Raw genomic sequence first — 22,115 nt, forward strand, 5'->3', positions numbered from 1 at the left:
CTGGCATCTGCTTACTGTGGGTGAAAGTCTGCTGCTAGGGCAGGGATTGTGAAGTATACCGATAGTAGGATGGTTGATGTCATTGTTCGAAAATCAGTTCCTTTATCTGGTTCTGCCTGGTTTCAGATAGTATAAAGCCATCACACTAAGTGGTAACTAGTTAATGTTCTCATGGGAAATGATAATTAGAACATCAGGTGGTTTTTGTTTTATTTCCTTGTACAAATATATTTCCCGTATAAAACATAAGATTCTAGCAGCTGTGGATGCTTGAGGGTTTAGTAAGTAATATACAAGTTCTGGTTGCCTATCATTTTGGCTTGGTATTAATAGTCAAATGATAATAGTGTAATAGCTTCTGTGATAAAAGGAAATGTAGGCAATTTCAGGTTACCTGTCCTTGTGTGAGGGTTTGGGAAATACATCTTGTATCTGTTTAACTTTTAAACATTTTATAATGTCTAGAGAATCAAAATTATACCCTTTTTTTGTGTGTGCGTGCCACATCATTTAGTTATTTATGTGTGCTATGAGATGAGAAAGGTTGAAAATCACTGGTCTAAGTGGTGTTAGTGCCATTTAGTAGGCCTAAGTAAGCGATCTTACTGGTTTCTTGGTTTTACTGCTCTTGGATTCATTTTCTGGGTTTCCCTTACTGCATCCTCTAGTGTTTCTTCCAGTAAGGCTTCATGATTGATAGACTTTGTTTACTTGTCTGTATTATTTTTGTCCTTCTATGACTGTCTTATAGTAAATATGGGCTTTATCCTCCACAACCAGTTCAATTATGACACTTGACTATCAAGAGTTAGTATCAGACCCACAGATTTAAAGGTCTGTTCCCACTTGAGATAAAATCACAAGTCCCAGGCCTTTTGAGTGACCAGCTATAAATTGGACTGCCTCCTGAGACTTGATAATTTACTGGAACAGCTCATCATAGAACTTACTGTTGACAGTTTATTATAAAGGTTAAAACAGCTCTTCCCACTTCCAAGCCTCCCACTGCGGGCGGGCGCAGCCACAGGACCCAGGCAGCTCTGGCACACGTGGAGCAATGGTCCCCTCGGTGCCTGGCAGAGCAGCCCGTAGTGGCAAACGCCAGAGAACCCTGGGAAAATCACAGGATTGTAACTCCTGTGGCTGGAGCTGGGCGGCCGACATCCCCGGAGGATGGCCCTGCAGGACCCGAGCCTGGGGCCGGCAACTTTCCGCCCGTAGGAGCAGCGGTCTCAGCGGCTGGGATAGGGAACCATAGAGACGAGCGGCTTCACAGGTTTCTAGAGAGGAAACGATGCATGAACTTCCGGCCGAGGCAGCCGCGCTTCCTTAGGAGCTACATCGCGTTCCCACGCTTCGCCTGCGCCTGCGCCTGCGCCGCGCGGGTTAACCCTCAGGTCAAGTTGGGGTTCGTATCCCGGGCTGGCTAACAGGTTTGTTTACCCGGTGCGGAGTGCCGGGTTTTCTAACCTCTGCCTTTGGGGTGATGAGGTGGCGGGAGGAATGGGGCCCGAGGCGACGAGCACACTGGTAGGGTGCGAGGCAGCATTCATTTTACCTGTGCCTCCCTCCTATTTTCCCCTCAGTCTCACTTCTCAGAATCTGGAGGGCGTTATGGTCCAGGCCACTTGGCACCAGGTGAGCCAGCATCCTCTCGGCCTCTGTAGATCCCCATCCTTTTGATGTGTCAATGTAAGAAGCAAGTTCAAACCTGTTAGGAGTTTATTCAAACCAAACTGATGAGGATTGATCTTTGTTAGGGAAAATGCCTTAGGCATCACTACGCCATAAACTGCTTTTAGTTAAAGTTTTAATTTAAAACCATCCCTATGTGGTTACTATGGGTCTCTAAGTTTGTAGGGCTGCCACGCAGGCCTCCCCTGAGCTTGTCGGGTTTAGTATTTGGTCCCTTTTTGTCCACAGATGTCAGGAGAGTAGGTGTCAGCTCTGCATCCAGACCTTGTCTGGGCCAGTGGCTTCCATTTTGAATGTCACAATTGGATGTGTTTGGAGAAGAGGAGGAGTTGAGGGGTGGAGAGATGAGAATGCCCAAACTAAGATAATTGCAATGGGGAAAAAGTGAGTATGGAGGGATTGGTTGGGATAGATTTGGCTTTGAGGCTGAAAAGTAGAAATTAACTGAAAAGTGGACATTGCAGCGCTGCATACAGTGAAGACCCCTTTTACCCCATCCACAAGATTGTTATCCCTGGATAACACAATTCGAATAATTATTTTGTAGATCCCATTGGATTTTCTACATAGACATGCCATCTGTGAATAAAGAGTTGTTTTTTCTCTCGAGTCTGGATCCTTTATTTTTCTTGCCTAATTGCACTGGCTGGAACCTCCCGTTCAGTATTGAGAAGTGTGAGAGCAGCTGTCATTGTTGCTGGTCTTTCTGCCTTCAGTCTTTTTCTCTGTTTTTCATTTTGTATTGCTATGCCTTACATGCACTATTCACCCTCCCCCCCCCCCCCCCCCCACTACTCCAATCCCTGCAATTTCTGATTTGCCGTTAATTCCATGACATATATTTTTCATCCCAAGTCTGTAACAAGGGTCCCTCCCAGCTGGCCGGGGCCCCACCGGACCAGCGACGGCGCAGACAGGGACCCGCCCCCAACCCCACCCCTTCCGCCGCCGGCCCGGTCACGTGGGGACGGGCGCGGGGACCATCGAGATGGGCGGCCTCCGGCGGCCTAGAGGGGCGCTGAGCGCTCGCGCTCGCTTCCGCATCGGCTTTTAGCCGCCAGCTTTTCGCGGTTCGGAGAGGAAGTGTGCGTCCCAGCGAGTTCTCCGTGCCAGGTCCGCCCGGTGCCGGCCTCCTCACTTTCCCTGGCGCCCCCGCCCCCGAGCTCGGTCCCTTTGGTGGCTGCGCGGCCTCCAGAGCCCGGGGCAGCCCCAGCCCACCGCAGCGTGATCCTCCTTTCCGCCCCAAAGAACTTGGCCCAGCAGCCTCCTGCGCCCGCTGCTGAGTTTCTGTGTTTGGCGTCTGGGCCAGCATTACCCACGAGAACACTATCTTATTCTTTGTCCGCAGCCACCCATCCCTGTCCCGCCTCTCCATAGGCACCTTTTTGGGGTCAATGGCATGGTCCCTGTAAGAGCTTTTTTAGGATTTTAGGTTACTCACGGCTCGTCTTGGACCTCAGCCGCCCGGGGTCAATGGCTCAGCAGCCTGGGCACTGAGCGGGCAGGTGCGGGACGGCGCTGAGGTCCGGGCGGAGCACTTGCTGAGGCGGTGGGGCGAGCAGCCGGAGGGCGCCTGATGGAGCCTCCTCCAGAGCTGGGAATGAGACTGGGAGGGCCCCAGGCGGCTGCGGGTGATGCAGGACCGAGCTCCTGGCACTCAAGGCTCTTCTTCTCTTGGCTTCTAAGGTTCTTGCTTTTCCAAACCCAGAAGACAGTGCCCGAAGCCAGGGGACACCGGCCATGCTCCAAACAACTTGGCCTCAGGTGAGCTGAGCTTCCTTTCAGTCTTTTAAAAAAGCACTTGAGCGCCCGGCTGGCTTGGGGCCTTATGAACCAGGAGGTCAGGTCCCAGGAGGTCACGGTCGGATTCCCGATGAGGGCCCTGCCCCGGTTGTGGGCTGGATCCCTGGTGAGGGACGAGCAGGAGGCAGCCGATCAATGATTCTCTCTCATCGTTAATGTTTCTGCCTCTCTTCCCCTCTCCCTTCCTCTCTGAAATCGCTACAAATTTATGTATTTTTTTAAAAAAAATCTATTTCATTGATTTTTTTACAGAGAGGAAGGGAGAGGGATAGAGAGTTAGAAACATCGATGAGAGAGAAACATCGATCAGCTGCCTCCCGCACGCTCCCTACTGGGGATGTGCCAGCAACCAAGGTACATGCCCCTGACCCCCATCCTCAGGCCGACGCTCTGTCCACCGAGCCAAACCAGTCAGGGCAACAAATTTATTTTTTTTAAAATCACCTTAGCTCACAGTTGATCAGAAAGGACCAAGAAGGCCTAACGTGGCCAGGCTCTGGTTTCCTCTTTGAGTCTGTCCCCAGGGCGATGGCCGTAAATACCAGGCGGAGGAAAGGAGAGTTTTGTGTATCGAGAGGGATGAATTTGGATGTGCAGGTTTAAGTGTAAAAAGCCTAGAAATTCTCCTTCCCTGTGGAAATCTAGATGATGTTCTACAGAGAAAAGGCACCTGCTGAGATCAGAGAAATTCTTCATTGAAGAGATTGCCCCACAAATTGGAGACGTATCCCAGAGACACCAGCATTGTTCTTCCCCTATGCACTTTCTAAATGCTGGGTGCGTGGTACTGAATAATGCGGACAAGTTCCCTTTTCTCATTAGCCAGATAGACGGACTGCGAACAGATCCACAAGTTAGTACCATAATCACATGTTGCAAAAGCACAATGCTTCTCAAGAGCTTGGTCCACTGGCAGTGTGGGCATCACCTGGGAGCTCATTAGAATTGCAATCTTGGGTCCCATCCTAGATTCAGTAAAACTGGGGAGGAGGATAGCGAGGGGGGGGGGGGCAGGAATCTGCTGTAAACGCCCTTCAGGTGATCTTTATATACCTTCTCAGATCTGAGACACCTCAAAGAAGCTACCTCTCAATGGTAGGACCTCATGTCAAGGATGCGATAGAAAGTCTTGGGAACTGCTGAAGAGAGAACTTTCCAGAGAGAAGGACAGCATATGCAAAGCCCCTGAAGTGGTGGGTGGGAGGAGTTGGGGAGAGCTGGGTGTACTTTAGAAACGGGAAAGTCAGAGAAAGTTGTTCAGTGTGGGATGGGAGAAGTAGGCATGTGTCTTGTAGGTCACTCTGAAGACGTTGGTTTCTACTCTGGGTTCACTGGGAAAGCACTAAAGAATTTTAAAAAGGGGAGGTGACATGGCTAGATTTATCTGTTTAAAAGATTTTCCATAGTGGTGAGTTATTTGTGGAAGGGTATTGGTCAGTTGCATATTGTAGATCAGGTAAGAGATTAAGTATTGTCTTTTTTTATTTGTAATGAGACTTCATTTTTTTTAGAGAAGTTTTCGTTTCATAGCAAAATTGAACAGCAGCCGAAGCCGGTTTGGCTCAGTGGATAGAGCGTCGGCCTGCGGACTCAAGGGTCCCAGGTTTGATTCTGGTCAAGGGCATGTACCTTGGTTGCGGGCACATTCCCAGTAGGGGGGTGTGCAGGAGGCGACTGGTCGATGTTTCTCTCTCATTGATGTTTCTGGCTCTCTGTCCCTCTCTCTTCCTCTCTGTACAAAATCAATAAAATATATTTTTAAAAAAATTGAACAGCGAAAGAACCCATATCCTTCCTGCCTCCACACATGCATAGCCTCCCCTATTGTTGTCACCCATCAGAGTGGTACATTAGTTACAACTGATGAACCTACATTGACACATCATAATCATCCAGAGTCCATAGTTTGCATTCACTTTTTTTTGTTATTTTTTAAAATATATTTTTATTGATTTCAGAAAGGAAGGGAGAGGGAGGGAAAGACAGAAACATCAATGATGAGAGAGAATCATTGATTGGCTGCCTCCTGCAAGCCCCCTACTGGGGATGGAGCCCGTAACCTGGGCATATGCCCTGACCGAGAATCCAACTGTGACCTCCTGGTTCATAGGTTGATGCTTAACCATTTGGCCACACCTTCTGAGCAGGTTCATTCTTGGTGTTGTACATTTTATGGGTTACAAATGTATGTAACATGTATCCACCATTATAGCATCATACAGAGTGTTTTCATAGTCCTAAAAATTCTTTGGGCTCTACTTATTCATCCCTCTCTCCCTCCCTTCCTGGAAACCATTGATCTTTTCAACTATTTACATTGTCTTGCCTTTTTCAGAATGCCAAATAGTTGGAATTATATTGTATAGGCTTTTCAGATTGCTTTCTTTCACTTAGTCATATTCATTTAAGGTTGCTCTATGACTTTTCATGGCTTGATAGCTTATTTCACTTTAGTGTTGAGTAATAAATATTCCATCGTCTGGATATACCACAGTTTGTTTAGAGTAGACATTTACCTACTAAGGACATTGTGGTTGCTTCCAAGTTTTGGCAGTTGTGAGTAAAGCTGCTGTAAACTTCTGTGTGCAGGTTTTTGTGTGGATATAGATTTTCAGCTCGTTTGGGAAGACACCAAGGACGTGATTGCTGGAGCATATGGTAAGAGTACGTTTAGTTTTGTAAGGAACTGCCAAACTGTCTTCCAAAGTGGCTGCACCATTTTGCCTTACCACCAGCAATGAGGGAGAGTTCCTCTTCCACTCTTCACCAGCATTTGGTTGTCTGTGTTCTGTTCTAGATTTGGCTATTCTGATACATGTGTATCTCATTGTTTAAATTTGCACTTCCCGGATGACATATGATAGTAAACATCTTATCATATACTTATTTGCTTTCTGTGTGTCTTCTTTTTTTTAAAATATATTTTATTGATTTTTTACAGAGAGGAAGGGAGGGGGATAGAGAGTTAGAAACATCGATGAGAGAGAAACATCGATCAGCTGCCTCCTGCACACCTCCCACTGGGGATGTGCCCGCAACCAAGGTACATGCCCTTGACCGGAATCGAACCCGGGACCCTTCAGTCTGCAGGCCAACGCTCTATCCACTGAGCCAAACCGGTTTGGGCTGTGTGTCTTTTTTTTTTTTTTTATATTTTTGTTGATTTAAGAGGGGAAGGGAGAGAGATAGAAACATCAATGGATCTGTGCCCAGAGACAGGGCACTGCCAGCCTTGTTTGAATACAGGTGGTTCAGAGAAGAGACTGGAACAGGCAGATTGTGGGTTTTCTTCAACAGAGCTAGCTTTTTGATAAAGTAAGAAGGTATGAAAAGAAATTTGCAAAATGCTGGAAAAACTTTTTTAAAATATATTTTTATTGATTTCAGATAGGGAGAGGGAGAGAGAGATAGAAACCTCAATGATGAGAGGGAATCATTGATTGGCTGCCTCCTGCACACCCCCTACTGGAGATCGCGCCTGCAACCCCGAGCATGTGTCCTTGACCGGAATCAAACCTGGGACCCTTTAGTCCATAGGCCAATGCTCTATCTATCCACTGAGCCAAACCAGCTAGGGTTGGAAAATTTTTTGAGGATTGGCTCCTCTGAGGATGGAGCTGTGCATGCATACTTTATTTTATTATTTTTTTAATGTTAATCTTTAAAAAATATATTTTTATTGATTTCAGAGAGGAAGGGAGAGGGAGAGAGAGATAGAAACATCAATGATGAGAGAGAACCACCGATTGGCTGCCTCCTGCAACGCCCCCTTTAGGGGATCGAGCCCACAACCTGAGCATATGTCCTTGACTGGCATAGAACCCGGGACCCTTCAGTCCGCAGGCTGATGCACTATCTACTGAGCCAAACCAGCTAGGGCTGTGCATGCGTACTTTAGATGGGTGGAGACGGGGTGAGTGGCAGCTATCTGTAGTGGTTAGTATATAGAAATAAGGTGACCAGATTATGGAGTACTTGAGATAGGAGGTGCCAGAGGGACAGGTCCATAGGGGCTGATGCAGTCACCAGGCAGAGAGCCCCAGATGCCAGGCTGTGACATTAGGATGACATAGAACAGAGCTGAGCAGATGGGAGCGTGTTGGGGTTCCATGTTTGAAGTGGAACCACTGGCTGAAGGCGATCTTCTTGATAGAGCAGATGTTCCACAGGGCTCAGAGTTGGGGACCCTGCGGTTCAGGCTGCCTCCTTCTGCCCCTCACTCAGAGCTTGAGCAGGAACCTGTTGTTTCAGGAGTCTGTGACCTTTGAGGACGTGGCTGTGTACTTCACCCAGAATCAATGGGCCAGCCTGGACCCTGTGCAGAGGGCCCTGTACAGGGAGGTGATGCTGGAGAACTATGCCAATGTGGCCGCCCTGGGTAGGTCTCTCTCAGTGGCTCTTTGTGGTAGTTTGACATCTTTCTCGGATATTTGGGGGGATTCTAGTAGCCCTGGGGTTGGATGACTCCAGGGGGGAGTTCTGCAGTCCCAGCCTCTGGAGATGCTGGGTGGGGAGATCCCCGGAGCCCTTTGGTTTTGAAACTAGACTTCCTTACATCTCAGGGAAGAGCGAGGTTCTGGGCACTGAGTGGAAGGACTTCCTGGTGCCCTCGGTGACCTGTTCCTCCATCCTTCCATTGTCCTGGGGTTGTGGGTCCTCCTCTCTGGGGAGGAGTCTCCGAGGCTATTAGTGCATATATCCTTCCTGAGGGATTTTCCTCTCTAATAAGTCAGGGAAATGTTGAAATTTCCTTGGAGAATGGCTGTCTCCCTGTCATTCCCCTGGACCACTTTAGAGTCCATCCTCAGAACCCTGGGCCGGCTCACTTGGTCTCCTAGGCGGTCCATTTCTCTCCCCAAGTAGCATCTCAGGAAGAGGTCCGGACGTCTCCCTCAACTTGTCTGTCTTTTTTCTTCCTGAAGTAGCATTTCCAGCCGCCAAGCCGGATCTGATCTCCCAGCTGGAGAGCGGGAGCGCACCCTGGGGCCCCGATCCTTGGGAAGCAGAGGTTTTGCGAGGCATCTGTCCGGGTGAGTAAGAGAATACAGCAGTTTCTGGGTTGGCCTTCCCGGTTTACTGGAAATGTTTCTTCTGCAGCAGAAAACAAAGCTCCCTGTTGTCCATGAGGCAGCAGTCGGTGCACTCTGACCTCCACTGAGTTCCAGCCCCGAGCCCAGAGGGACCAGTCCCCGGAGTGCTTAGCCGCACACTGGCTGCACACACATGTGGCTGAGCTCCTGCAGAAAACTGTGACCCAGGAGCTCCCGAACCACTTTCTTTCTCACCTGTGGGAATATTTAATTTCATGCCAGTTTTCATGACAGAGGAGTAGGGTTTCTGCCATATTTTAAGGAAAATTTGATTCTGTGGGTCAAACTGATTTCTTTGTGCCATGGCTATGAATTTTATTTTAATTTGCCTTTTTTGGTGCAGTTTAAAGATTCCTATGCCATAATATTTGGGTTTACATTGTATTGTCCTATGAGGGGTTGCATAGGAGAAGGCAAGGAATATTCCCCCGCCACGGCACCCGGCACATACACACAGCCTCTAATTTCCCCGAGACTGCTTCCCAGTCCTGGGAGCTTTTCATTACTTTGTTTTCTTTGCTTTCGAAAGAAGGTTTCAGGCCCCACTTCTCACACGTACTGTGATTTTGTAACTAATGGTTCATTTAGCAACGATGCCACTGTGGCCTACAGCTCTCCAACTTCTGTTCCAGCTGACTTTTTGGAGGAATCTTTTATCTCAGGATATTACGTGGAACATTTAAAAATGGAATTATTAGGCCATTATTTAGAATTTAGAATTCGGGTGGTTTCCTGGCCTATAGGGGGTGCATTACGATCTGTTGTTTGCTCACTTGTGTTCCCAGCCTGCTCTGCCTCATCTTTTTTTAATCCTCACCCAAGGATATTTTTCCATTGATTTTTTAAAAATATATTTTTATTGATTTCAGAGAGGAACGGAGAGGGGAGAGACAGATAGAAACATCAATGATGAGAGAGAATCATTGACTGGCTGCCTCCTGCATGCCCTCTAATGGGGATCAAGCCCGCAACCCTGGCATGTGCCCTTGACCGGAATCGAACCCGGGATCCTTTAGTCCACAGGCTGATGCTCTATCCACTGAGCCAAACCAGCAAAGGCCCATTGATTTTTAGAGAGTGGAAGTAAGAGGGAAAACCAGAGAGAAATGTTGATGTGAGAGAAACACATTGGTTGGTTGCCTCCTACATGAGCCCCGACCAGGGCCCAGGCCAGCGAGTAGCCTGCAACCCAGGCATGTGCCCTTGACCAGAATCAGACCAGGAATCCTTTGGTCCTCAGGCCGATGCTCTATCCACTGAGCCAAACCGGCTTAGGGCTCCCTCCCATTCTTGAAGTTCTCATTCTGCCCATTTTACCTGCCTTTGTACCCCCAATTCCAGCCTTCCTTACAGGAGGCACTTCCTGTTTCCAATGTCATTACTTCTCTAGTTGTATGTTACGATAGTACTTTCCTTTTTCTCTCTTGTCCTCCTTTATGGATGCTTAGAGCCATTTCATGGGTATGTATTTTGAAAATCGCATCCTACAAGAGAGAAATAGGACCCCTGGATTCTGCTTTCTGTCCAGCTCAGTAATTTGGAGTGCTCATGGTTGCTTTGGTCAGGTGATGAGTCCTGGATCAAGGATGAAGAGCCTGCTGTAAAGCAGGAAGCCTCCGGAGAAACAGAGCGGCTCAGAGTGCCGGGAGGTGGGCTCCGAAATGTTTCTCAGCACCTTGATTTTAAAAGCAGGGCCACGTGGCCAACTTTCAGCCTGAATCCGAATCTGATACTTCGAGGGGGAATGAAGTTCTACGAGTGCAAAGAATGTGGGAAAATCTTCCGGTACAACTCCAGGCTCATTCGGCATCAGATGAGCCACACCGGGGAGAAGCCCTTCAAATGTAAGGAATGTAGCAAAGCTTTCAAGTCCAGCTATGACTGTATTATACACGAGAAGAATCACATTGGGGAAGGGCCCTACGAATGCAAGGAGTGTGGCAAAGGTTTGAGTTCCAACACCGCCTTGACTCAGCACCAGAGGATCCACACGGGGGAGAAGCCCTACAAATGCAAGGTATGCGGCAAGGCCTTCCGCAGGAACGCAGCCTGCCTTCAGCATCAGCGATTGCACACGGGGGAGAAACTCTATGAGTGCAAGCAGTGCTGGAAAGCCTTCGGCTGTAGGTCAGTTTTCATTGTCCACCAGAGAATTCATACCGGGGAGAAGCCCTACCAGTGTAAGGAGTGTGGCAAGGCGTTCACACAGAAGATAGCCTCCGTTCAGCACCAGAGAGTTCACACGGGGGAGAGGCCGTACGAGTGTAAGGTGTGTGGGAAAGCCTTCAAATGGTACGGCAGTTTTGTTCAGCACCAGAAACTGCACCCCGTGGAGAAAAAGCCCGTCCTGACGAGTCCCCAGGGCGCCTCTTCGGCCTCGTCGCCGGGTCCTCTCCAGAGCCCGTGCGTGGCTCCCGCCGTGGCCACGCCCTCACTGACCTTTCCGCAGGCTGTGCTCCTACCTACCTCTGGGCCTTTGTTCATGCTGCTGCCCACATCCGGAACGCCTTCGCCACCTGTCCAAATGGTGCAGGTCTTCCAGGCCCTTGCTCCCATCGTCAAGCCTTCCCCAGTTCATCTCTCCTCTCGCGAGCTTTATCTCGCCACGCCTGCGGCTCTCACGCCCAGCAAATCTCCAACCTAATTTGAGTTTCATTTGTATTTTTTCCCTCACCTTACATGTGTTTCACCTGTTTCAGCACACACTGCATTGCAATCTATCTATATATTTAAAGATGGTGTTTATGTAATATGTTCTCTTTTCTTTTGGGGATGGGAATACTTGATCTTTGCCTCGGCCCCTTTCTGGCTTGAATCGTAATGGCTGTATCTGTATTGTGGGGGTGCAGGTCGGACACTGGAGTGTTAGAGAAGTTTGGGAGAGGGCACATCCCTGTGTTAGGCCATCAGAGAGAAGCAGCCTGAGAGAAATGGAGGAGAGTAGAGAATTGTAATACATTTGCAACAGCAGACTCTAGAAATGAACGCAGATTGTTTAGAATAGTGCGAGATGGTGTAGTATAATGCAGTTGAAGTTGCATTGTCCTCGGCTCGGATCATTGAGGATCTCCTACGTCTATGCCAAAGCTCGTGTGAAATAACCAGTTTGATTTTCTGCCTTCCCCCAAACCAGTGTCCATTGTGGAGAGACTGAGAAGCAGGCTGGCAGAGACCTCCAGGGAGCATCAGCAGACCTGAATTTAAAGGGTTAACTGTTCCTTAGAGACAGAGCTATTCGAAGATAAAGTGGTGCTTCCCTAACACTAGTGAGATTCACGACAGTTGATGCCACATTGGTGGGTCCATTAAACAAACCCACTCATTCATTCTCTTAAAAATATTGGGTGTCTTATGTGTGCCAGGCCCTGTAGGAAAACCAGGGAAATGATGGTGGATGTCTTCACCCTCTTGAATCTTACAGTTATTTGGGGAAGACAGTGGGACAGATACTTTAACAAATTATTCAAATGTGAAGGAAATGTGTGGGGTGTTATGCGAGAATCCAGGAAAAGGGAGGGCCTGAGGGAAAAGCAAAGGTCCTGAGGTAGGAAGACACATGGCTCATCTCAGATGCTAAAAGAAATCCAATCTGGCGGGGGTAAAAAGTGAGGGATGGAGAAAACAGTGTAACACAGAGTCCTTTTACTAGCACAACTCGCTTACTCGTTACACAGAGATTCTTCAAGGTCCACCCTAAAGCAAATAAATGTGGCCCAAATATTTTACCCAACCATTTTATTTTGAAATTGTTAAACCTGTAGAAAAGTTGAAAGAATGGTACAATGAATACCTGTATACCTTCCCTATAGATTAACCCTTTGCACTCGCTTGCTTTTTTCTCGATTCCTTTATAACCGTGTCGAGTCACACTCGACATCCGAGTGCAAAAGGTTAAACAACTATTAACATTATTTTCACATTTGCATTTTCTATCTTCATACGTATGTATGTATAGTTTCCTAACTCATTCCAAAGTAAGTTGCAGGCATCAGACACTTCCCCCCTGACTTCTTCAGCTGTATCTCCTGAGAATTTAAGGCAATCCTCCCACATAATCACAATAGCATTCTCACACCCAAGAAAATATACCACAATGTGGGGGTACCATCTAATTTACAGTCCATTAAAAAATCTCCTGATTTCCTCTGTACCTTTTCTAAAGCTGATCCCCACCCCCACCCCCCAACCCCAATCCAAGCTCCAATGAAGGTTTTCCATGGATTTGGTTGTTGCATCTTTTCTAGAACAGTCCCCTGATTCAAAATAAGCCCTGACTGGTTTGGCTCAGTGGATAGAGTGTCGGCCTGCGGACTGAAGGGTCCCAGGTTTGATTCCGGTCAAGGGCATGTACCTTGGTTGCAGGCACATCCTCAGTAGGGGGTGTGCAGGAGGCAGCTTATCGATGTTTCTGTCTCATCGATGTTTTGAACTATCCCTCTCCCTCTCTGTAAAAAATAAAATATATATTAAAAAAAAACACACAAAAAACAAAATGATACTGACTTTTTAAAAGTTGGTTTACATATACTGAGGTATATTTTATACATACATGATTCACCCGTTTCAGGTATATAATTCAATGATTTTTTTAGTAACATTAAACATGACCACAAATCAGTTTAACATTTTCATCCAGTAAGGTCTCTCCTGCCCAAGCAACCACTAATCTACTTTCTGTCTCCACAAATCTTCTTTTTATGAACCGTTCCTATTTTTTATTAAAAAAATTTTTTTTAAAAAATATATTTTATTGATTTTTTACAGAGAGGAAGGGAGAGGGATAGAGAGTTAGAAACATCGGTCAGCTGCCTCCTGCACATCCCTTACTGGGGATGTGCCCTAAACCAAGGTACATGCCCTTGACCGGAATCGAACCTGGGACCCTTCCGTCATCAGGCCGACGCTCTATCCACTGAGCCAAACCAGTCAGGGCTAAAAACATTTTTTAAATTGATTTCAGAGAGGAAGGAAGAGGGGGAGAGAGAGAGAGAGAGAGAGAGAGAGAAACGTCAATAAGAATCATTGATCGGCTGCCTCCTGTACCCCCCTACTGGGGATTGAACCCGCAGCCCAGGCATGTGCCCTGACTAGGCCGGTGACCTTCTGGTTCATAGGTTGATGCTCAACCACTGAGCCACACTGTCTGGACAACAGTTTCTATTTTTAAAAAGTGCTTTTGGGCTTTCTAGCACAATATGATGTCCATGCGTGGCTGGTACTTCCCAGCTCTAGCCCTGGAATCAACCATTTCTCCAAGGAGTCCTGATGTGGGACATATTTAGAAACCAAGAGCTGGGGACCAGATGTCTTATGGTATCTTGAACATGGATGGCCGGAGGCTGGGATTTGTACATGTTCGCTAGTTCAGGGCTGGGGGGCTGTTGGACATTCACCTGGCTTTCATGTGAAAATGCAAAGTGACTGATCAGATGGATCTCTGTGATCTTGGTGCTAAAATATGACAATCAAGAGGCATTGATTTTTGGTTCTTATTTGAACTTGTTGCCATTATGGTTTGTGTGTGTGTGTGTGTGTGTGTGTGTGTGTGTGTAAGAAAAGAGTAAATAATCTGTGATTGGCTGCCATGTCTAATTCATTCGATTTCCAAATAACCGACATGTTGAAGGCTTTCAATAAGTGCTTTTAAAATAAATTACCAAAGCATCTTTGTATAAATAGTTACTGCCTTCATCATAATTCATATGTACCTCGCCTCTTCAAATAATTCAATTAGTTTCTATTGAGATGTAGTTTAATGTCACCAGAAGGCTAAGCAGTAAATATATAGAGATTCATGAGCTATAAATTGTAAAACAGGCCTCATTATGAATTAAAATACATCTTAATATCTGTGGATCCTAGTTTGTTTATGAATTGAAGAAATTATTGCCATAATTATAGGATTACAGCAAAAGTGATCTTAAAACAATAAGTGTATATTGGTGGATAAATGTTTGTCACCAGCAAAAGGGAAGTTTACAATGTGAGAAGCAGTAAGTTTAATCTTTTCTTTGTTAGTGCAGAAAGGGGCAAAATTCAGCATTGTTTATAAACTTACCTGTGCCTAGATTTTAAGCAAGTGGCATTTAAAAAAATATATATTTTTTATTGATTTCAGAGGGGGGAGATAGAAACATCAATGATGAGAGAGAATCATTTATTGGCTGCCTCCTGCATGCCCCACACTGGGGACCAACCCCACAACTGGGCATGTGCCCTGACCAGGAATTGAACCGTGACCTCCTGGTTCATAGGTCGACACTCAATCACTGAGCCACGCCAGCCAGGCAAGAAAGTGGCATTTCTAAGAAAGAGTGAAATTATCATCTTAGAGAGCACAGCAAGCATTAGCCATGGAAGCAAAGGGAAAGGAAAAAGACGGTTGGAGTTATTTCAGTTCTAGCTGGGTGCATATATACCCCGCCTCCTCAGATAGTTCAATTTGTTTCTTTTGAGATTGACTTGAGAGGTCTTCTGACCTTTCTGGGATGCTAGTAATCCAGAGAGGGGATTGAGCCCTGTCCAGGTCTCCACCCTCATTTTCACCCCATTTGACAAGAGATTCACACAGCCCCCAATTGTTAAATTTCCATATTTGGTGGTGGTGGTCCTCCTCCTCCTCCTCCTCCTCCTCCTCCTCCTCCTCCTCCTCCTCCTCCTCTCTTCTCTTCTACTCTATCTAGCTATCTATCTAGCTATCTCTAAATACTTCCATGGGTATATCCAAGAACAAGAATCTTTTCTTAATGTAACTTCAATATAGTCATAAAATTCATGAAATTTCACACCGATCTACTATTTCCTACTTTATATTCAAATTTTGCCAACTATCCCATTAATGTTGTTTACAGCTATTTGTATTTCTAATCCAGGATCACAGATTACATTTAGTTCTCATGTCTTTCTCGGGCCCTTTGATGTTGAACACGTCCTCAGCCTGCCTTTGTCTTTCATGACTTCGACTTTACCTAATTTGGGTTTGTCTCATGTTTCCTCATTATTAGATTCAGATGATGCATTTTGGCCACAATGTCCCAGAAAGGATAATGTGTCCTTCTCAGTACATCTTATCTTGAGGCATACCTTGTGGGTTGATTTCATTGTTGAAAATAAGGACATTGACCATTTGGTGAAGGTGGTGTTGATCAGATTTTCCACGGTCAAATTACTCTTTTCCCTTTTGTGGTTAATAAGTACTTCTGTGGGAGGTATTTTGAATTTATGTAACTATACTCCTTAGCAAACTCTCACCTAGTCTTGCCTGAGTCATACCCTCAATTTTGAATGGAGATGGTATGGATCCATCAGCATCATCTGTGAGGCAGAAGACAGCACCTGGATCAAGTTTCATGATGCTATTAAATTATCTTTGGCAGGTGAAATGGCTGCAGAGTGCCAGCATGCTTCACACTCTTTATTCAGGAGACTGGCAGCCCAGCCAACCAGGTGAGAGCTGCCAGATATTTTTAAACAGAGCTATAAACAACACCAGGGGAAGACAGATTAAATTCAGGCTGAGCCTGGGGCCTCTGAGTCCTCAGGTGATGGTTCTGTGACTCAGGCCCAGATTGACCCTGTAGGTGATCCGCCACTATTCTTAGGACTGGGAAGACCCTTCATCCCTCTGTTGAGTTCCTGAATATTTATTTTCAAATTCTTAGTTTCTAAAGCTGAGGTCATTTCCTAGGGAGAAACTTCACCTCTCCTCCCCCTACCCCCCCCCCTTTTTTTAAAAAAATATATTTTATTTATTTCAGAGAGGAAGGGAGAGATAGATACATTAATGATGAAAGAGAATAATTGACCAGCTGCCTCCTGCACGCCCCACACTGGGGATCGAGCCCACAAACCGGGCATGTGCCCTGACCAGGAATCAAACGGTGACCTCCAGGTTCGTAGATTGTCGTTCAACCACGGGGCCATATCGGCTGGGCAAGCTTCCCCTCTTCATGAAGAATCCTTGGACGTATAAGGAATGTGTACTGGTCGTATCCACCTGCCCCTCCAGCGCCAGGCGGTGAAGGGCCGAGGGTCCCTGGCTTCACCGGCTCAGCGGGGCTTGGGCGTCCTCTGTCTCCCTGCATATGGTGCATTTATTCCTCTCAAAAGCGAACCTTTGCCTTATATTTGTTGGTCCTGTGTGGTACGGTTCCTCAACATACACAGCATAATGAAAAATGGCGCTCCCGCAGAAGATCCCGAATGGGGTGATTTGTCAGTGACAGAGTCCTGCTGTGCTTTTCTAAGTAGTTGTGGCTCCGGATGGAGTTATTCTCACAGCTAAACAGCAGTACAGTTATTCATTTAGTCACCAGCAGAGAGAATCGGTGCCTGCGGGCTTGTACAAAGATTCAAGTTCAAGGAGAGTCTTCATTGCATTAGCCGTCAAGAGAGCCGGTGGCCAGCGTACGTGTTCCTCAAGTTAAGAAAAGAACTGCTATGACGGTAAGAGGCCAAACCTAGTTTTTACTGAAATAGAATTAATATCCAATGAGATGCACATATCTTGAGCCTGTGATGAGTTTTGACCATCATATACACTGTGTACCATCACCAAAATAAGAGAGAGAACATCTCAAACATCCAGAGAGTTCCAGTCAACACCCAGCACCCAGAGGCAGGGACCATTCTGGTTCCCATCGCCCTCTTTCCTTGCAAGCTGGCCACTGTTCTAACTTGTAGCTCACAAGACTGGTTGTGCTTGTTTTTGACCTTCATATAAAGGGAACCATGCAGTATGTACTCTTTTTGGGGATCTAGTTTCTGGACTCAGTATTTTTTGTGTGAGATTCATCCATGTAGTTGTCACGTTTTAAAAATGGCCGTGTAATATTCCCCAATATTATCTTGAAGCAAATTGCAGACATCATATCATTCCATCCATAAATATTCAGTAGGCAACTCTAAAAGATAGGTAGTCTAAAAAGACCCTGCAGCCCAGTCGGTGTGGCTCAGTGGTTGAGCGTTGACCTATGACCCATGAGGTCACAGTTTGATTCCCAGTCAGGGCACATGCCCAGGATGGGGTGTGCAGGAGGCAGCCTATCAATGATATTCTCTCGTCATTGGTGTTTCTATCTCTCACTCTCCCTTCCTTTCTGAAGTCAATAGAAAGTATTTTTAAAAAACAAAGAGACGCTACATTGTCACATTGAAAAGAAATCAGCACAGAGGCTCTGACGCATTTCTGGTCCTCTGTCTGGTGACAATGTTGGGGGTTGTGGTCCAGGTTGGGACAGGAACATGAGGGCCTGACTATGGCAGAGGGGTGCAGAGGAGGAGGAAAGCATTTTTAAACATGCAGTGAGGTGCTGGGAGCAGGGGAGGCACGGCCGAATGAGGGACTGGGAGGATGATGTCATCCTGTGGTCCAGGTTGAGCCAGGAACACTGGGGACTTGGGGCTTGCTAAATGTATGTGGAATAAACGAGGGACCATGGAGGGCATCAGGGACCATGGGTGGCAAAAAACCATTTTCTATTCTTTCTGCTTTTTATTCTGGGATTCCCAGCCACTGAGCCTATACCTTAAGAAGCATTTATTCTGAGGTGTGTTTATTATGCTTAAAGATTCAACTAGCCTGCCTTAGGACACATATTATCTCTCAACCCCAAATACCTTTTCTTTTCTTTGTTTAAAATGGCTCTTTATTCACACACCCACCCCTTCTTTTCGTTGGAATTTAATTTTGACTAGAAGAGATTGGTCTCATTCCCAGGTTATTTGGAATCTGCCTGCATACTGTCTTCTCTTGTTCATTAAAAAAAAAAAATTCAATTTCAATTTTCTCTTTCAAAAATGCTGTGTATCGGCCAATCCAACATGCAAATCCGGCGCAGCACGTCCCATGTTCTTGGGATGCTTCCCCATGCTGGCCCGCATTTTGCAGCCCTCCTGCTGTTCCCTGCCCGTGTGTCCTTTCATTCCGTTGATAGCTTTCATTTTGGTCTCCCCTTCGCATCTGGCCCTTCAAGCTGGGCTGTGGTTCTGCACTGTGGCTGCGCCGTTCAGGGACTGGACTCTCTTCAGCCCCCACCGAATGCTGTCTTTCTGTAGCATGAAGATGAGCGTAGAACGTCTTTCATATGGTTCCTTGAATGACATATTCTGCTTTGGGTGCCAACGCCCATACCAACATGAAGTGCTATCTGTGTTCTGTTTTGAATAACAACAACAATAGAAAAAGCACACACTTTTAGCACCCTCTTTGAACATAGCCCTCTCCATTGGCAATATATTATCTTTCAACAATACTCAAAGAGGTCTATAGATTATATTGTGGTATATTCTAACATTTTTCTTGTTCTAACATTTTTTAATTTGCTATTATATATTGTATCATTTCCTCTCTCAGCAGAAAAGAATATTTAAAAATTAGAATTGTTCTAGTTGATGGCCAGAATAAGTTTTCTTTTTTTAAATATATTTTTATTGATTTCAGAGAGGAAGGAAGAGGTATAGAAACATCAATGATGAGAGAGAATCATCAATTGGCTGCCTCCTACATGCCCCCTACTGAGGATCAAGCCTGCAACCCAGGCATGTGCCCCAACCGGGAATCGAACCATGACCTTCTGGTTCATAGGTCGACACCCAACCATCGTTTTCTTCAAGCTAAAAATATAACACTATGATGGCAAGAGACTAGACCTAGTTTTTATTGAAATATAATTAGCATACAGTGAAATGCATACAGCCCAGTCACTTGATGAGTTTTGACAATTATATATGCCCATCTCATGTACCATCATCAAAACAAAGTATAGAATATTTTTATCATGGTAGAATATTCTTTCCTGTCCCCTTCAGTCAATATCCACCACCCAGAGCCAGCCACTATGCCGGTTTCTATCACAATACCTTAGTTTTGCCTGTTTTTGAATATTGCATAAATACATTATGAATGCTTTTGTGTCTGAGTTTTTTCTTAAATATATCTTTATTGATTTCAGAGAGGAATGGAGAGGGAAAGAGATAGAAACATCAATGATGAGAGAGAATCATTGATTGGCTGCCCCCTGCACACCCCATACTGGGGATTGAGCCCACAACCAGGGCATGTGCCCTTGACTGGACTCGAACCTGTTAAGGGCATGTACCTTGGTTGTGGGCACATCCCCAGTAGGGGGTGTGCAGGAGGCAGCTGATCGATGTTTCTCATCTCATCGATGTTTCTAACTCTCTATCCCTCTCCCTTCCTCTTTGTAAAAAATCAATTAAAAAAAAAATGCACACTTGGGTGCTATACCCAACATGTGCCACTAGATGGAGCTCGGATGCAGGCATACAGGGCATTGAGGATTTTGCAGTGGCTGCACCTGCAGAGGGTGAGTGAATGTGCTGGTGTCTCTAACAGAAACGGTGATGGAGGCAGGGAGAATCGGACACCTTCAAGATGACAAACTCCACTTGTGGGGCTGCCAAGGTCTGTCTCGGTCCATTCACAAGCCCAGGGCTGAATGTCCTTGGCCTCTCATCAGGACTGTAGGCCCTGACACTAGCAGGCACCCAGAAATAGGAGGGTGGGGTCCCATCCTTGCCCTATCTGCATTTACCTACAGGGAGCCACAGGCAGCTGGATTTGGACACTGGACAGATCCCCTCTCCCCGACACATGCAAATACAACCCTGAACCTACAAGCCCCCAACATGCATGGGGCAAGGAGTGTTTCTAGATTTTTCTGATGGGGAAATGCTGGATGGCCTCCTCAGACGTAGTCTCCTTTCCTGATGTCCTGTCCATTGGGGAATCCTGTGGATGGCAAGCAAGTCTGTTGGCCCTTGGGAGCCTCAGTTTTCTTCTCTGCGATGTGGGGATGATTACAGCTTGCGCCTCCCAGGGCCCCTGTGGGCATCATAGGAAAGAACAGAAGATCCAACGGAGCTTCTCCAACTCTAAAGTGCTCCCTATGCTCATTGTCTCTCTGTGGTATTTGCTCCTCTTCCTCCTCCCGGAGAGCGTGCACCACAGGCCAGGGACGGTTGTCATCGCTTCATCACTCAGAACCCCCACACCCTGGAAGGTGGTGCTTCTGTAACCCCGGCAGGCTAGCGAGCAGCAGAGGGACACTTCAGACCCAGGCTGTGGCTTTAAAACGTACCCCTCGCCAGCACCCCAGATGGCCTCTCCTGCTCAAAGTCAAGTTGCTGCGATGCCAAAGCCACGTGTCTTATTTCCCCCATTTTCATTTACTTCCAGATGAAGGCCTAAGAGTCGCGTCCCCTGCGGCTCTCGCTTCTGTTTGTATTGTACACACCTGCAGCCTCAAGGCCCTCCCTGCGCCCAGCTGTTCCTCACTCCCCAGATGGAGCAGGAGACAGGAGGAGGGTGGAGGGCAGAGCTGGAAAAGCAGGATGGGGGTGCCCTGCTCTCTGTGTGTCCTGCTGCGGCGAGGCTCAAACAGGCGAGGGGGCCCCCCAGCCCCAGGCGCCTTTAAGCTTCTGTTAAGGACAGCAACACTTCCAGGGTATATTTGTCCCTGACCTGTCCAGGCCCTGTTGACTGGAGTCACACTGGGCCTGCAGAATCAGGAGATACAAGACATTTCCCCACATGTTGGCAGCCTCAGCGCCACCTCAGAGCTGGTACCTCCCACCTGGGCCAGTGAGGCGGCCTGTAATGGCCCCTCCCTCCCTCCCTGAAGTCTGAGAGCCTCCCAGGTCAAGGGCTTCATCTAGAAGAGGAGGCAGGATCTGTGCCAGGTGGGCGTTGGACCTGGTACCTTTTCAGGCTTTGTCATTTCATGGAGGGATGCCTGTTTTAACAAGGCTCCTGGGTAGCGTTCGACACTTAAATTCGCTAAGAAAGGAGGGTGTGCGCAGCGGAGGGTGGGAGATGTGTTTGTAAAGGCTCCTGGCTGGCACCATCACGGACTGAAGGGGAGGGAGCCAGCTAGACAGGGCGCCGGTCGTTAAGGCCCCCTTGGTCCTCAGATTCTGGGATCAGTGCCCCAGGGGGATTCATTTGTCTCCATTACAGGGGACATGGCTGATCCAGTACGGTGCCACCCTTCGGTTTTTCACAGGAACCATACACGAGGCTGCTCTCGGCCCCCTTCTCCGGACAGCAGTGCCTTCAGCCACCTCTTCCAGGGGGAGCTGGCTCTGGGTCCGGCAGGCCGGGGTGGCCCTGGGCCCGGGGCTCAGGGACAGCCCCCCGGGTGGCCGCTCCCCCTTGGGCCGGAGGGGGCCCCTCTGGCCAACTCCACGGAAACGGCGGAGTGGGCGCCTCTCGCTGCCGCCTGGTGCCCGGGGAGGGGGCGCGCAGGGCCGGAAGGACACCTCACCCCCCAGGACGATCCCAAAGGCCAAGACTTCATCCCGCGGCCCGATCCCAAGTCCCAGGTTCCAATGCAGCGAGCGCGGTCCGCGAACACGGGGGCAGGCAGGTCCAGGCGCGGAGCCTCCAATCGGGGAACCCACCCACAGCTGCTAGGTGTTTCCGGTTGGTCTCTACGCAGGAAGGTCTCTACGTCATCACGCAGGCCCGAGGTCAAGGGCCTGCGTGATGACGTAGCCGTGGCGGAG

At 47.5% G+C, this 22,115-nt stretch overlaps 1 protein-coding gene across 4 annotated transcripts; it reads left to right on the forward strand.

Annotated features, from left to right (window-relative positions):
- The first annotated feature begins 2,735 nt into the window (after window positions 1-2,735).
- Window positions 2,736-13,317, forward strand: ZNF621 (zinc finger protein 621). 4 transcript variants are annotated; one of them, XM_079795336.1, is made up of 6 exons: window positions 2,736-2,808; window positions 3,382-3,459; window positions 6,088-6,156; window positions 7,750-7,876; window positions 8,421-8,528; window positions 10,154-13,317. In XM_079795336.1, the coding sequence occupies exons 3-6, from the start codon at window positions 6,154-6,156 to the stop codon at window positions 11,230-11,232; spliced, it is 1,317 nt and encodes a 438-aa protein (XP_079651462.1). In that variant the 5' UTR covers window positions 2,736-2,808; window positions 3,382-3,459; window positions 6,088-6,153; the 3' UTR covers window positions 11,233-13,317. The 4 variants fall into 4 exon arrangements, with proteins under 4 accessions (XP_079651462.1, XP_079651461.1, XP_079651463.1 ...); XM_079795335.1 differs by having other exon boundaries at window positions 2,755-3,244; XM_079795337.1 differs by having other exon boundaries at window positions 2,755-3,103.
- Window positions 13,318-22,115: the final 8,798 nt, after the last annotated feature.

This window comes from Cnephaeus nilssonii (genome assembly GCF_951640355.1).
Source record: "Cnephaeus nilssonii genome assembly, chromosome: 17".
In the NCBI taxonomy this organism is placed as follows: Eukaryota; Metazoa; Chordata; class Mammalia; order Chiroptera; family Vespertilionidae; genus Cnephaeus; species Cnephaeus nilssonii.